We start from the raw sequence: 14,232 nt of genomic DNA, 5'->3' as shown, positions 1-14,232 counted from the left end.
TTGTTCCTAATATTTGCGATATTTTTAAAAAATATTTCTAATATTTAATCTCATTTAATTTGGTTCTAACATTTTCAATTCATTTAATTTTGTCTCTAATATTTTTTATTTATGTCAAAATTATTTTTGAAAGAAATCAATTTTGTCCCTAATATTTTAGATGGAGTTAATCTCCAGGAATAATTTTGATACAAATAAAAAATGTTAGATATAAAATTAAATATAACTAAACGTTAGGGATTATTTAAAAAATAATTATACTATATGTACACTAAAATTAGCCACCAGTATAAAATAAATATTGGAATGTAAATACATTGAAAATAAATTAAGTCACACATGTATTTATACACAAATACATTAATAACTTATTTTAGTAGCTGATTTTATTGTACAAATAATATTTTTATTTTAAAATTACAAATACTAAGTACTAAAAATATATTTTATCCTATTTTATATTTAATAACTCAATATTATTGGCTATTAGATACCATCTAAAGTTTAACTAATTATTAGATGGAAAAAACAATATTTTATTTTTTTCAATAAAAATAATTAAGAATTTTAACATATCTTTTTAATTTTTAAATATATTTTTTGTATATTTTATTTTGGTTTAATTACTCTGTTGGTCCCTATAATTTGGACGAATTTTTAATTAAGTCCCTATAATTTTTTTCCTTTTAATTGAGTCCCTAAACATTTTTTTTTGTTTTAATTGGGTCCTTACAGTGACAAAAAACGTTTGGGTTAACGGAATATTCCGTTCCGAAATTGGATATACCCAATTACAAACGTTTTTTGTAATCCTCAATGTATTTACCTATTTTATGTTGACAAAAATGCCCCTACCTTAATAAACGATTAACCCTGGCTTTTCCTCCCTTTTCACTGAGGCAAAAGAAACCCTTCCTCTTCACCCCCATCTCAGTTTCTGATTGTTGGATGACGCATTCGCATTCCACCATGGTGTGATCGAGGCTTGTTGCTTGCTTTCGTGGCCTCCTTTGTCGAAGGTGCTACTGTCGTCGTTGTTGCAAAGGTACGAGTTACAGTTTTTTACACTTTTTTCCCTTCTTCATTCTTCCAGAAGTTGGCGAATGCTACGGCGTTAAAGTCATTAGCATTGTTGGTAATGTTTGATTAGGGGATGACTAATCAGCACTTTTCGTTTTTTGTTGTGTAGCAATGGGAGAATCAGAGTTCACAATAGAGCTCCATCACGGAGGAAAATTTATTGACAGGGGAGATGGACTACAATATTTAGGTGGGTTGGTTGTGGAAGACTTGCATTTTGAACTAGATGAATGGTCTTTGCAAGAGATAGTGAGTTTTCTGAAGGGTCTAGGCTACAAGGGTTATGCGAAGCTATGGTGGAACGAACCTGGGATGGAGTTGAAGTTAGGTCTGAAAGAGTTGAAGTCAGATGGGGATGCTGTTAGAATGGCTAGGGCTTTAGTTACTGATTCTGTGAAGCATGGTATAGTGTACACTGTTGATGGTTATAGAGAAGGTAATGGGGTTGAAATCACATCAATGGATCCAGATTATGTCCCAGATGAAGGCGAAGATAGTGGACTGATAGAAGTAGAAGTCGATGCTGAGTCAGAACCCTCAACTGAGGAGGATAGGTTTGATGATAGTGCTGATGATGGTGAACATGAGGATTACTTTGGGTTCGATGTAGAGGATGGTGTTGATGATGGACAAGCAAATGCGTTTGGTGGGTTCAATGGCCCGCTAAATCAAGAAGCCACAACAGATAAGGGTGCTGAGGATAATGAAGCTCCTGGAGAGATGGATGAAGAAATTGGAGACATTTCAGATGGTTATGAAACTGAAGACATAGATAGTTACGAGGGAGATTCTGATAACATGATTAAGAAAAAAAGGTTTCCTAAGTATGATGAGGCAGAAATGTGTAGAGAGTATCAGTTTAGGGTTGGGTTGGAGTTCAAAACACTGTCCCAGTTTAAAGAGGCAATTAAGGAGCATAATTAATTTGTAGACTAATTTGTCTAATAATTTTGTTAAATTGTTTGAAGTTATAAAAGATAAAGGTTTAATTACTCTGTTGGTCCCTATAGTTTGGCCGAATTTTTAATTAGGTCCCTATAGTTTTTTTCCTTTTAATTGAGTCCCTATACCATTTTTTTTTTGTTTTAATTGGGTCCTTACAGTGACAAAAAACGTTTGGGTTAACGGAATATTCCGTTCCAAAATTGGATATACCCAATTACAAACGTTTTTTGTAATCCTCAATGTATTTACCTATTTTATGTTGACAAAAATGCCCCTATCTTAATAAACGATTAATCCTGGCTTTTCCTCCCTTTTCACTGAGGCAAAAGAAACCCTTCCTCTTCACCCCCATCTCAGTTTCTGATTGTTGGATGACGCATTCGCATTCCACCATGGTGTGATCGAGGCTTGTTGCTTGCTTTCGTGGCCTCCTTTGTCGAAGGTGCTACTGTCGTCGTTGTTGCAAAGGTACGAGTTACAGTTTTTTACACTTTTTTCCCTTCTTCATTCTTCCAGAAGTTGGCGAATGCTACGGCGTTAAAGTCATTAGCATTGTTGGTAATGTTTGATTAGGGGATGACTAATCAGCACTTTTCGTTTTTTGTTGTGTAGCAATGGGAGAATCAGAGTTCACAATAGAGCTCCATCACGGAGGAAAATTTATTGACAGGGGAGATGGACTACAATATTTAGGTGGGTTGGTTGTGGAAGACTTGCATTTTGAACTAGATGAATGGTCTTTGCAAGAGATAGTGAGTTTGCTGAAGGGTCTAGGCTACAAGGGTTATGCGAAGCTATGGTGGAACGAACCTGGGATGGAGTTGAAGTTAGGTCTGAAAGAGTTGAAGTCAGATGGGGATGCTGTTAGAATGGCTAGGGCTTTAGTTACTGATTCTGTGAAGCATGGTATAGTGTACACTGTTGATGGTTATAGAGAAGGTAATGGGGTTGAAATCACATCAATGGATCCAGATTATGTCCCAGATGAAGGTGAGGATAGTGGACTGATAGAAGTAGAAGTCGATGCAGAGTCAGAACCCTCAACTGAGGAGGATAGGTTTGATGATAGTGCTGATGATGGTGAACATGAGGATTACTTTGGGTTCGATGTAGAGGATGGTGTTGATGATGGACAAGCAAATGCGTTTGGTGGGTTCAATGGCCCGCTAAATCAAGAAGCCACAACAGATAAGGGTGCTGAGGATAATGAAGCTCCTGGAGAGATGGATGAAGAAATTGGAGACATTTCAGATGGTTATGAAACTGAAGACATAGATAGTTACGAGGGAGATTCTGATAACATGATTAAGAAAAAAAGGTTTCCTAAGTATGATGAGGCAGAAATGTGTAGAGAGTATCAGTTTAGGGTTGGGTTGGAGTTCAAAACACTGTCCCAGTTTAAAGAGGCAATTAAGGAGCATGCCTTATTGAATGGGAGAGACGTTAGGTATAAGAAGAACGACAAGTTGAGGTGCAGAGTAGTGTGTAAGGGACAAAAAGGAAAGTGCAAGTGGATTTGCTTTGCAAGTAAGGTAGGAGGATCTGATTGTTTTAGGATAAAAACCTTGAAGGGCAAGCATACCTGTGGGAGAAGTTATACTGGTAGGCTTGCTTCTAGTGAGTGGATATCAAAAAAGATTGTGAACAACATTAGTCGTGGAGAAGATATGCGGCTGGCCACTATTATTCAAACAATTCAGGACAAGTATATGGCAAATGTTAGTGTTGGAAAGGCTTACTGGGCAAGGAGAAAGGCAAGGAAAGAAGTACATGGAAGGGCCATACTACAATATGCTAAATTGAGGGATTATTGTGCTGAGATTTTAAGGGCAAATCCGGGGTCCAAGCTTAGTATTGTTATAGATAGGCCATCTTTAACTCACCAACCGCGTTTCATGAGGATGTACATGTGCCTTGATTCAGTGAAGCAGGGCTTCTTGGCTGGTTGTAGGCCGATCATAGGAGTGGACGGGTGTCACTTGAAAGGGGACCACGGTCAGCAGCTACTAGTTGCAGTAGGGAGGGATCCTAATGACAATTATTTTCCAATTGCGGTTGCAGCAGTGGAGGCGGAAACAAAGGACAGCTGGGGATGGTTCTTTGATCTGTTGCTGAATGATATCGGTGAATCAAGAAGATGGGTATTCATGTCGGATCAACAAAAGGTAATGATAAACTGACTTATGATTGTAACTATTTCATTCTACTTGCATTGTTTTTGTTGATTGAATCATGGTATATTGTACTCTGTTGTTTTTGTTGGTTTAGGGTTTGATGCAAGTTTTTGGTGAGATGGAACCTTCTATTGAGCATAGATTATGTTTAAGGCATCTCTATGCAAACTGTAAGAAGGCATATGGTGGAGGGACAGTTCTGAGGGATCTAATCCTATCCATTGCTAAGGCTACCTATGTGGAAGAGTGGGGACGAAGAATGAATCTGCTGAAGGAGAAAAATAGGGACTGTTATGATAAACTGATGGGAGTGGACCCAAAGTTGTGGACAAAGAGCCATTCACGTTTATGGCAAAGAGTGATATGCTAATGAATAACATATCAGAGGCTTTCAATGGCAGGATTCTTGAGGCTAGAGACAAGCCCATTCTGACGATGTTTGAGTGGATCAGATGCTGCTGGATGTTAAGATTTGCAGAAAAGAAGAAGAAGGCTGAGAAGTATGAAGGATCCATTCTGCCTAAACCAAAAAAGAGGTTGGATCTCATTGCAACAAGAAGTATGGAATGGCAAGCTAGATGGGCAGGTGAGCTGAAGTTTGAGGTTCATCACAAAAATAGGATTATCATGGAAAGGTTTGTGGTGGATCTGTTAGCTGGTACTTGCAGCTGTCGATTTTGGGGTTTGAGTGGTATGCCATGCCCACATGCATGCAGTGCCATCTTTGAAAAGGGTGATAATCCTGAAGAGTATTGTAGCAATTACTATAGTCCAGCAGCATACCTTGCAACATATGGAAAATCAATTGCTCCAATTAATGGAGAGAACATGTGGCCGAAAGCGAACTATGATACCATCATACCCCCAGTTTTCAGGGTTAAACCTGGTCGGCCAAGAATGGTACGGATTAGAGAACCAGATGAAAATAGATCTCAAACGAAGTATAGAAGGACGGGTACCTCTGTGACTTGCAGCAATTGCGGCCAGTATGGACACAACAGGAGGCACTGCCCAAATCCTATTGTCTCAGGTACATCTTATTTTGTTGTTGTTTTATAATTGTTGGTTGCACCAGTAGCTTTCTGTGATGTTCTGTTAATTCGATTGAACTTGCATCAGCTCCTGAACCAGCTGCTGCTGCATCTGATGTTGCAACTGACTCAGCTGCACCTGGGAATAATGCACATGATTCTGGATCTGCTGCAAGGGGGAGAGGCAGAGGAAGGGGTGCGGGACTGGGTAGAGGAAGGGGCAAAGGAAGAGGAACTGTTGTCACAGGTAATTCATGGATTTGTTGCTACATACTAGAAAGTTGATATTTTTGTTATTAGGAAATGAGTTAACCATTATACTTTTGTTCCATCAGCCTCTGCACCAACTACTGCTGCTGCTGAATCTGCTGCTACGAATGGGACTGCTGCTGCTGGATCTGCTACAAGGGGGAGAGGCAGAGGGAGGGGTGTGGGACTTAATAGAGGAAAAGCAACTAGTATCACAGGTATAACTATAATTTGCTATTTCATAATCCATAGTTGAAAGTATTTACTGGTGTAATGATTTAAAAATTTGGTTATTGTTGCATCAGCCCCTACACCAAATACTGTTGCTGCTGAATTTGGATCTGCAACTGTGTCATCCCTTACTGGATCTGGTTCTGCAAATGACTCACCCCTTGCTGGATCTGGTTCACCTGATACTGGAGCTGCTTCAAATCCTCCTCATACACCAGCAACTCAACCAACTCCCTTCATTGAACCACTCATTCACCAGACTCCACAAGTGGCACCAGTTACACAACCTTTGCCTAAGACTAGGACTTTTGGGATGAGAAGAAGTGAAAGACTGAAGATGGAGATAAGAAAGGGAGCAGCCAAACCTGCTAAACACATAGACCTCACAGATGATTGAAGTTTTTAGGGTTATGTAGCTCCTCCTACTGTGGATTTATGTAGGACTTTTTTTGTGTAGTATAGTATACTGTGGATGTATTTTGGTATTGGGAACATCACTTTTTTAGTTTATTTTGCTTTGTGGTGGACCACTTTTGGTAGTACATTGTAGGTGGAGCATTTATTTTGTAACTAGTGCAAGTTGGATCCACTGAACTTATCTAATGTGTGGAATATGTTAAGGACCACTAATATGAATTACATTATTCTAATGATGCATCTGTGATAGGCTGATATCAGTTGTTTTTAGTTGTGTGCATTTTCATTCAATATCACAACATTATATTTATAGCAGCAAACAAATAAAACTTTCATCCATTCAATCTAAATAACATAACATACACTTTTTATAGCTCCTCCGTTTAAAGCCAACAATGACCACTACATCAATAAACTTTACCACACAGCACTGCAACTATTAGGATTACAAAACAAAAAAAATAACATCATCTGCATCTTGCTCTGCTTCTTCATGTTTTCTTCCAACTTTCGAAGTTCCTCCTGGACTGAATTCAGCTCTACACAGATTCTTCCAACACAGTCATCAACTTCTCCAATCTCCACCTTTAACCTCTCCGTGTCAACACTAAGTCTATCAACCTTCCTTTCTTGTGCATTTTCACCCCTAATTTCACCCTCTACTCGACCAGAGTGATACTGTGAAGACAATAAGCAAACATCGCCAACCTTCTTTTCTTCATCAACCCATTCAAAAAATTTGCATCTTCTACTTGGGCAAGACATAAACCTTCTATTTGGATTCTTGGGTGTATTAGAACTTTTCAGAATCAGAGAGTCTCCACAGAAGCAACGACTCCTCCTCTCCTTCTGCTTCAACCACTCACCTTTCACATCATCTTCATTATCAATCCACTCAAAAAAACTGCACCTTGGCACTCGTCCACAAGCTACATACCTCCTTCCATGGCTGGCCACTTTAGAAGAAGACAGAACAACAACTGTCTCCCCACAATAACACAAATGTCTTCTCTTGTTGAGACTTCTTGAACTCGAAATTCTCGAAGAATGTTAGCTGGAATTCATGCAAGGTCAGAAAATTTCAGCAACAAATAAGAAGAAAGGGAGAAGAGGAGAACGACAAACAGAATAGGGTTTTGGAGTTTTAGGAGGAGGACAAGGATTATGTAGTGTTATAAACATGGGTATTTTGGTAAATTTAACACAGGTCAACGTTTTACTTAACGTTGACTGCCAATAGGGACCCAATTAAAACAAAAAAAAATGGTATAGGGACTCAATTAAAAGGAAAAAAACTATAGGGACCTAATTAAAAATTCGGCCAAACTATAGGGACTAACAGAATAATTAAACCTTTTATTTTTAATATTTTTTTGAACTAACATAATAACATATATTTAAATTATTACTCATTTAAATATTAAGAAAATAAATAAAGAAATGTGTTACTCGTAGTCTCGTAATCATTATTCTTTTCGCATACTCAATTACTCATAATTGGATATGATAAGAGTAATAGTAATTTAGTCTTTAATTTTGTATTCGTTTTTGAGTTTCCAACAATAACCAATTTTGATTAGGAGTGAGAAACACCTATGGGGCGATGACTCATGTCATTCAAACAATTCGTGGCTTAGAAAATGAGAAAAGAGAAGAAAAGAAAAGAAGAGAATAAACGCTGAAGTAAAGTGGTTGAAGTAGCATAATCATTGTTCATTCCATTTCCGCAGACCAAAATGGCAGAAGAACAGATAGCGAAGGGAGAAGAATTTGCAAGGAAAGCAGAGAGGAAAATCTTCTGTGGTTGCTGCGCTGTTCTTGGTTCCAATTATGAAGAAGCCGCTGAACTCTTCAAGAAATCCGCAACTTCCTTCAAACTCGCCAAATCATGTTTGTTCTTACTCTTCGCACCTCACATTCTTTCAATCTACCTTATTCTTGTTGTCATTTTTGTTATTCATTCATGCTTCATCATGATGGTTATGCTTATGGTGTTAGGTACCTGCTCAAGGTTTTTATTGTATTTTTTTTACCCGTCAAAAGATCCATTATGAATTTTGGACTTCTATGCACTTCCTTTTGTGGAGTAAATGCCAGAAAGTTTTTTCCTTTTGTTTTGCTAGTGTGTGATTTAGAAACAACCTGCTTAACTTTTGTGTTTTTTGAAATCCTAAATGATCAATTTAAGCATGTAAATTTATTGGTACATTTTCATTCTCCTAAAATAGATTGCCTTGGAGCAACCGTTGAGTTGTCTCTGTGTGGCATCAGTTGCTGATTTAATTATCAGGTAGGCTGCCTGTGCGATCCTTTCCGAGTTCCGACCCTGCGTTAATGCAAGATGCTTGTGCACCGAGCTTCCCTTTAGAGTATATATTTGAGTCTTGGTTATCTTGGGTTGTTTTTGTAATTTTGTTAACTTCCTGTTTGATCTTTGATGTCTGCGTACACATTTGTTCAGGGGACAAAGCAGGTTCAGTGTACATCAAATTGTCTAAATGCCATATGAAGGTATAGTTCTAGTGTGACTATGAACATTTTCAAACCTTTGAAGCGGAATTTGTGTATTCGGGTTTAAATATGATAAGTTGATAACCATTTGCAATGATCTCTGCAGTTAGATAGCAAGTATGAAGCTGCAAATGCTTATGTAGATGCTGCTCATTGCTATAAGAAGATATCCACAAAAGGTGCTCTTCAGCTTCAGTGTCATCTGTGTGTGTTTTGGATCTGTTTGCATACATGTAATATGTAAGGTAATCAAACTCGAGATCACACCTAAACTTGTGGATCTTAGGTAAATTTGAACCGTCAAGACACATCCTATAATCTCGTAAATTCATTAAATCCGTACATAAACTTGTAAACTGTTAACTTGAGAGTGAACGTTGCATATATGACTTGCTTAGTGTTGGCTGATACTTGTCATATATATCAGAATATTGAGTTTGCTTGCTCTTAAGAATTCTTGATTGGGAGGCGTAACCCTCAAATTACACATACTTCTCTCTTTCTGTTAACAATACTTGTCGCTTTGCTTTTGATGTTTTAAGGAGCAATTCCATGCTTAAAACAAGCAGTAACTCTCTTCACAGAGGTTGGTAGACACGTCATGGCTGCAAAGCATTGCAAGGTACCTTCTTCTTTTATGTTGATTTCCAGTCCTTAATAATATAAATTCGGTCTATTTGCTGCACATAATATAAATTGAACCTCTGACTGAAACATCCCTGGCATGTACCATTTTTCTGGTGCCATTATAGCTACATGCTAGTTATATATATGCATTCATTGTTCCATTCCCGAAATCTTTTGACAACCATTTCGTGTACGTCTTACTGTTATGTTAGAATTCTGCCTCCATTATTTTGAGGATCTGATAAGGAGATTAAATCCTTTAGAGAAGAGTTAAATTTGTCTTTCTGGATCTAGGAAATCGGCGAACTATATGAGCTTGGCCAAGATGCGGAGAACGCTAAAACATATTTTGAGAGGGCTGCTGAACTTTATGAACCCGAGGATGCGACAACAACTGTGATCCAGTGCAAAGCAAAGGTTGCACAATTTTCTGCCCAACTTAAAGAGTGAGTATTGTTCTTCCAATGCAATTTTTTGGTACCGGTTTGCTGGGAGTTATGCTTCTTGAACCTCCCTCTGCCTGCATATATATTGGAATTCCATCTAATTTATACCCTTGACAATGGTGATAGCCATTAACAGACTGCATTGGGATAAGCATCTCCATTTGAATCTAATAGTTTGAATTTATAAAACATAAGAACTTGAAATGTATTAATATACTTAGCATTTATCAGATTTCAGAAGGCAATGAAGATTTACGAAGATATTGCCCGACAATCACTCAACAGTAATTTGCTGAAATATGGAGTTAGAGGATATCTTCTTAACTCTGGCATTTGCCAGCTTTGTCTAGGGGATGTTGTTGCAATTAACAACACCTTGGAGCGCTATCAGGTTCATTTAGTTTTTCTTCTTGATGTTGAAATATTATATTGATGCATATTGTTTATATTTTTCTCATTGATCATGTAGGACTTGGATCCAACATTCTCCAGAACTCGTGAATACCAATTTTTGGCTGTAAGTGGTGGAATTATCTAGTATTCTTGGCTCTTCATTTTTTCTTTTGTTTATTTTGAATAACTCTTTTTTCCCCCTTAATGGTCTTAGTACCATTAGCTTGCGTTGCTTTTTAACTTGTTCTTTTCTTGCTCGTTGTTTACTTGATATCGATTGAAATGTATTATCAAATTTCAGGATTTGGCTGCTTCAATTGATACTGAAGATGTTGAAAAGTTTACTAGAGCAGTCAAGGAGTTTGAGAGTGCGACCCCGTTGGTATGTTTCTAAGTAAAGAGAAACTGACTTTTTCTCCTCTTATTTTTGTCCCGCAACTTGTGTATTAGGAAAAGTAATGCCGCACAACAGCGTTAGATGTTTCTGGTAAACTATAAGAGAAACATCATATGATTATATCAGTAGTTGCATTTTAGTATAACTGTTAGGAAGTAAGGTTTGGTTCTTTCTAGTGTCTGTTATGATATGCTGATGGATTAAATTTGTAAAAGCAATGTCAATAATCCAATTTTGCTTTGTTCAAAAGATCTGACCAATTCAATTCGTCACAATCTTAACTTTTTTCCAATTACAAGTGCATGTAATAAATCAAATCCTTACAATAGTTATAGTTTGTTGTGTTCTTGGTATTTGAGGATTTGGTGATACCATTATTTTTATATAGATACGTAAATGGACCGAGTTCACACATGATTCAAGACGGCATTCAATGATGTGTTTGATTCATGTATCCGACCCCACCTAGTTGGACAGAGTTTTGTTAATTTTGTTGCTATATTGTTTTGTATTATGCATCTTCTCCTCCTTCCATTTACAAACCTCAATACCTTTGTGATAGGGTTCAATGGCGTTGTCTGGTCCATGTAACTGACCCCAACTAGTGAGATAAGGCTTTGTTGTTGTTGTTGTCAATACCTTTGTGACCTTTACGGTGTCAATTATATCCCATTTCTTAAAAAATCATGTTTCTATACGTTGTTCTAGTTAATTGAATGGACATTTTTTTAATATTTAAGGTGTCAAAAGCCAAAATTTTCTTTCAGTTTCATCTAGAGACACATTTATCCTCCTATCAAAGTAGTACATGATTCTCATGTTACATGTGGCATGTATCATGATTTTGATTGTTTCAATTCAATGTAGGATGCTTGGAAGTCAAACCTTCTGTTGAGAGTAAAGGATGCCTTGAAAGCAAGAGAGATGGAAGATGGTGATTTGACATGAAATCAACCACAATTTAATATTTTTCTACTAATGGAGTTAACTTTCAACTTCGACTAGATCTTTGTCATCTTTTTGGTCCACGACCGCTGTATTCATAGTCGAGTAAGATAATTAATTCTTCCCTGGCTTGTAGACATATCGATGAGGGGGATATCTCGCCGGAAATTTTAAAGCTTTCTTATCTATTGTTGAGGGTTGTATGTACAGAAGTTGACTGAAAATTTGTTGCTAAGAAAATTTGGAGATATCTTGGTTATAGTTGTCTTGTCTGAATCATGGCTTTATTGAATGAAAACCGAATTGAATGATTACATAAGATACCTATCCAATGAGAGAGGAATGATTCTTATATTTGGGAGGGGGTCACTAACAATTAACAAACAGCTAACTAATATGTAATATCCACTCCTCAAGTAACAGAACTGTCATGAGAAAATTACTGCCATAAGTTATAACAGAATTGGACTGTCCTAAAGTACATTCACTGCCATGAAATTAGTAACTACATTCACTGTCATAAGTCATAACAGAATTGGACTGTCCTAAAGTAAGGTAGAGTCGGCTATATGGATTAAACGATGTTTTTGAACCCTGTTATGTATTATGTTTGCAGTAAAACTGTTTATACGTAGATTTACTTTGACCTTCTCATGTGTGTTCTTTTTAAGTTTTTTTTCTATCATTTGTCTCTTGTCAACCTTCTATCTCATCTATCCTCCTAATTAGATATTTTATTAATTTTCTTATATGTCCAAACTCCAAACCATAATTAAAAAACTATATTACAGTTTTTGTCCTAAAGGCCAAATATATAATTTAGTATTGATTAAATATTGTAAATTAACTTTGTTGTCGTTAAAAGAAAGTCGCATTAAGATTTTATTGAAAGAAAAAAATGAAAAATAATTCAATAAAAAAATAAAAGAAAACAAATGTCATTGGGACATTTTTTAGTCAATGGAAAATTCGTCACAGCACTATTAGAGGCTAGCTTTTGTTAATACTAAAAAATTAATAGCACATCAGCAAAAGTTATGGAATCAAAACTGTTATGGAGTATGGACAATATGCTAAACCCAACAAATTCTTTTACTATTTCTTGGGGTTTGATTGGCAATCCTCACCACCACCAACTCCAGATTCCCCATATCACTAGACCAAAACAAAAAATTATAGTAGTATATAATTTCTCATATAAATAACAAGAGATGTTTAATGTACTAACTCTTTTTTAATTAAAAGTATTTTTTATTTATATATAATATCGTCAAATTGCATATTAAGAAAGGATCTTAATTTGTTATGAAAGAAAAACGATACACATATCATCAGTCACCATAAAGGATGTTAAAAAAGAAAAAGGAACCTCCCAATTTCTGAGCAGGAACAAAGAGAAAATTACAAGGTTTAAAGGGTAAAATATGTTTTTTTTTTTTTAATCTCTAACGTTTTTAAAATTTTCTAAAATTACCTCTAACGTTTAATTTGATTCAATTATATCTTCAACGTTTAAAATAATTTTAATTTTATCTCTGCCGTTAAATTTTTAATATTCAAAAGTTAGTTAAATTTTTAACATTCAAAAGTTAGTTAATGTTTTTTTTTCAGTTTTACCCTTTAACTCATTTCCACCTTCCAATCCCAATTTGGGCGAATCAAAGTCTCCACTACTGTTTTATAATGTACTGATATTGATACAGAGATAGAACACTATACGAGACAAAACACGCCGGATACGCAAATTTTAAAATCTTATAAGATACGAAAATACATATACATATAAAATATAAAATATTTTTTAGATAAATCGTAATGATATTTTGATATTTTATTGATATTAAAATATAATTTAATTTTTTAATTATTTTTAATGTCTTATTTTAAGAGAATTTTTTAAATAAATAATTTAATTATTTTAATTATCGAAATAATTTGTAGCGTATTTACTAATTTACATCGCATTGATTTATCTCGTTTATAGTGTAAACGAGAGATATGTGTATTTTTAAATATAAAAATATAATTTTTAAAAATAATAAAAAATATTAATAATTTAAATTGAACTAAACTCTTACAAATGGAACGTTTCAAATAATAGGAAAGAAGAGAGGTTTCAAATAACATGAAAGATGGAATATTTCAAAATAACAGAGAAGATAAACGGTTTTAACTTATTGAGCATATCACGTAATTTAAAACTATCCATTTAAAATCAACTTATTATTTTCTTAAAATCCAACCCATTTAATATCTTAAAATAATAAAAAAGTGTTAATAATTTGATATATTTTATTATTATTTAGATTTAATTAATTTATATATCAGAATTATTTTTAATAAACAAATTATATCTCAGTTAAAAATTTAAAGTATTATTTGAATTGATTTAGTGTAAATCCTAATAAAAAACCGTCCATGGGTGGAAGTTCAGTGAGTGAAAGAAGTAACAGTGTTAACGATAGTTAGAAAAAAAGGTAACCATGTTAATAGTGGGCAACATAGTTGTTAGAATCGAACTGGTGATCGAATCGGTCAGGCTATTGAGTCACTGGGTTGTTGGTTCAATCGGTGGGTCACTAGTTGAACCGGTTGACCCGGTTCTATGTAAATAAAAAATAAAAAATATAAAAAATTTAAAATTAAAATTTAATATACATATTTTCACTAACATTTTAAGAATATCTAGCTATTTTAAAATAATATGGAACAGAAACAATAAGTATTTTGTTAATTTTATTCTATCATAAATATTTTTATTTTGTTTTTATATTAAAAAATAACTA

The 14,232-nt window shown here is 35.2% G+C and overlaps 2 protein-coding genes across 3 annotated transcripts; both read left to right on the top strand.

The window, feature by feature from the left end:
* On the top strand, positions 2,640-4,569 carry LOC107636862. Its single transcript, XM_016340336.1, has 2 exons — positions 2,640-4,190; positions 4,294-4,569. The coding sequence occupies exons 1-2, from the start codon at positions 2,640-2,642 to the stop codon at positions 4,567-4,569; spliced, it is 1,827 nt and encodes a 608-aa protein (XP_016195822.1).
* On the top strand, positions 7,664-11,707 carry LOC107639644 (alpha-soluble NSF attachment protein). 2 transcript variants are annotated; one of them, XM_016343198.2, is made up of 9 exons: positions 7,664-8,017; positions 8,589-8,638; positions 8,745-8,817; positions 9,181-9,260; positions 9,560-9,711; positions 9,943-10,102; positions 10,181-10,228; positions 10,406-10,486; positions 10,890-11,327. In XM_016343198.2, exons 1-9 carry the CDS (start codon positions 7,864-7,866, stop codon positions 10,968-10,970), a joined length of 879 nt encoding a protein of 292 aa, XP_016198684.1. In that variant the 5' UTR covers positions 7,664-7,863; the 3' UTR covers positions 10,971-11,327. The 2 variants fall into 2 exon arrangements, with proteins under 2 accessions (XP_016198684.1, XP_016198683.1); XM_016343197.2 differs by lacking the exon at positions 10,890-11,327 and adding an exon at positions 11,369-11,707 and having other exon boundaries at positions 7,666-8,017.

The sequence above is a fragment of the Arachis ipaensis genome, chromosome B04 (assembly GCF_000816755.2).
Source record: "Arachis ipaensis cultivar K30076 chromosome B04, Araip1.1, whole genome shotgun sequence".
In the NCBI taxonomy this organism is placed as follows: domain Eukaryota; kingdom Viridiplantae; phylum Streptophyta; class Magnoliopsida; order Fabales; family Fabaceae; genus Arachis; species Arachis ipaensis.
This window is presented reverse-complemented; position numbering and strand designations above follow the sequence as displayed.

Excerpts from the sequence above, each read along its gene's own strand:
- LOC107639644 (XM_016343197.2), top strand. The coding sequence starts at position 7,864 with ATGGCAGAAGAACAGATAGCGAAGGGAGAAGAATTTGCAAGGAAAGCA. Across the intron at positions 9,712-9,942 it reads TTTTCTGCCCAACTTAAAGA|ATTTCAGAAGGCAATGAAGA; the intron begins GTGAGTATTGTT and ends AGCATTTATCAG. Across the intron at positions 10,487-11,368 it reads TTGAGAGTGCGACCCCGTTG|GATGCTTGGAAGTCAAACCT; the intron begins GTATGTTTCTAA and ends AATTCAATGTAG.
- LOC107636862 (XM_016340336.1), top strand. The coding sequence starts at position 2,640 with ATGGGAGAATCAGAGTTCACAATAGAGCTCCATCACGGAGGAAAATTT. Across the intron at positions 4,191-4,293 it reads TCATGTCGGATCAACAAAAG|GGTTTGATGCAAGTTTTTGG; the intron begins GTAATGATAAAC and ends TTGTTGGTTTAG.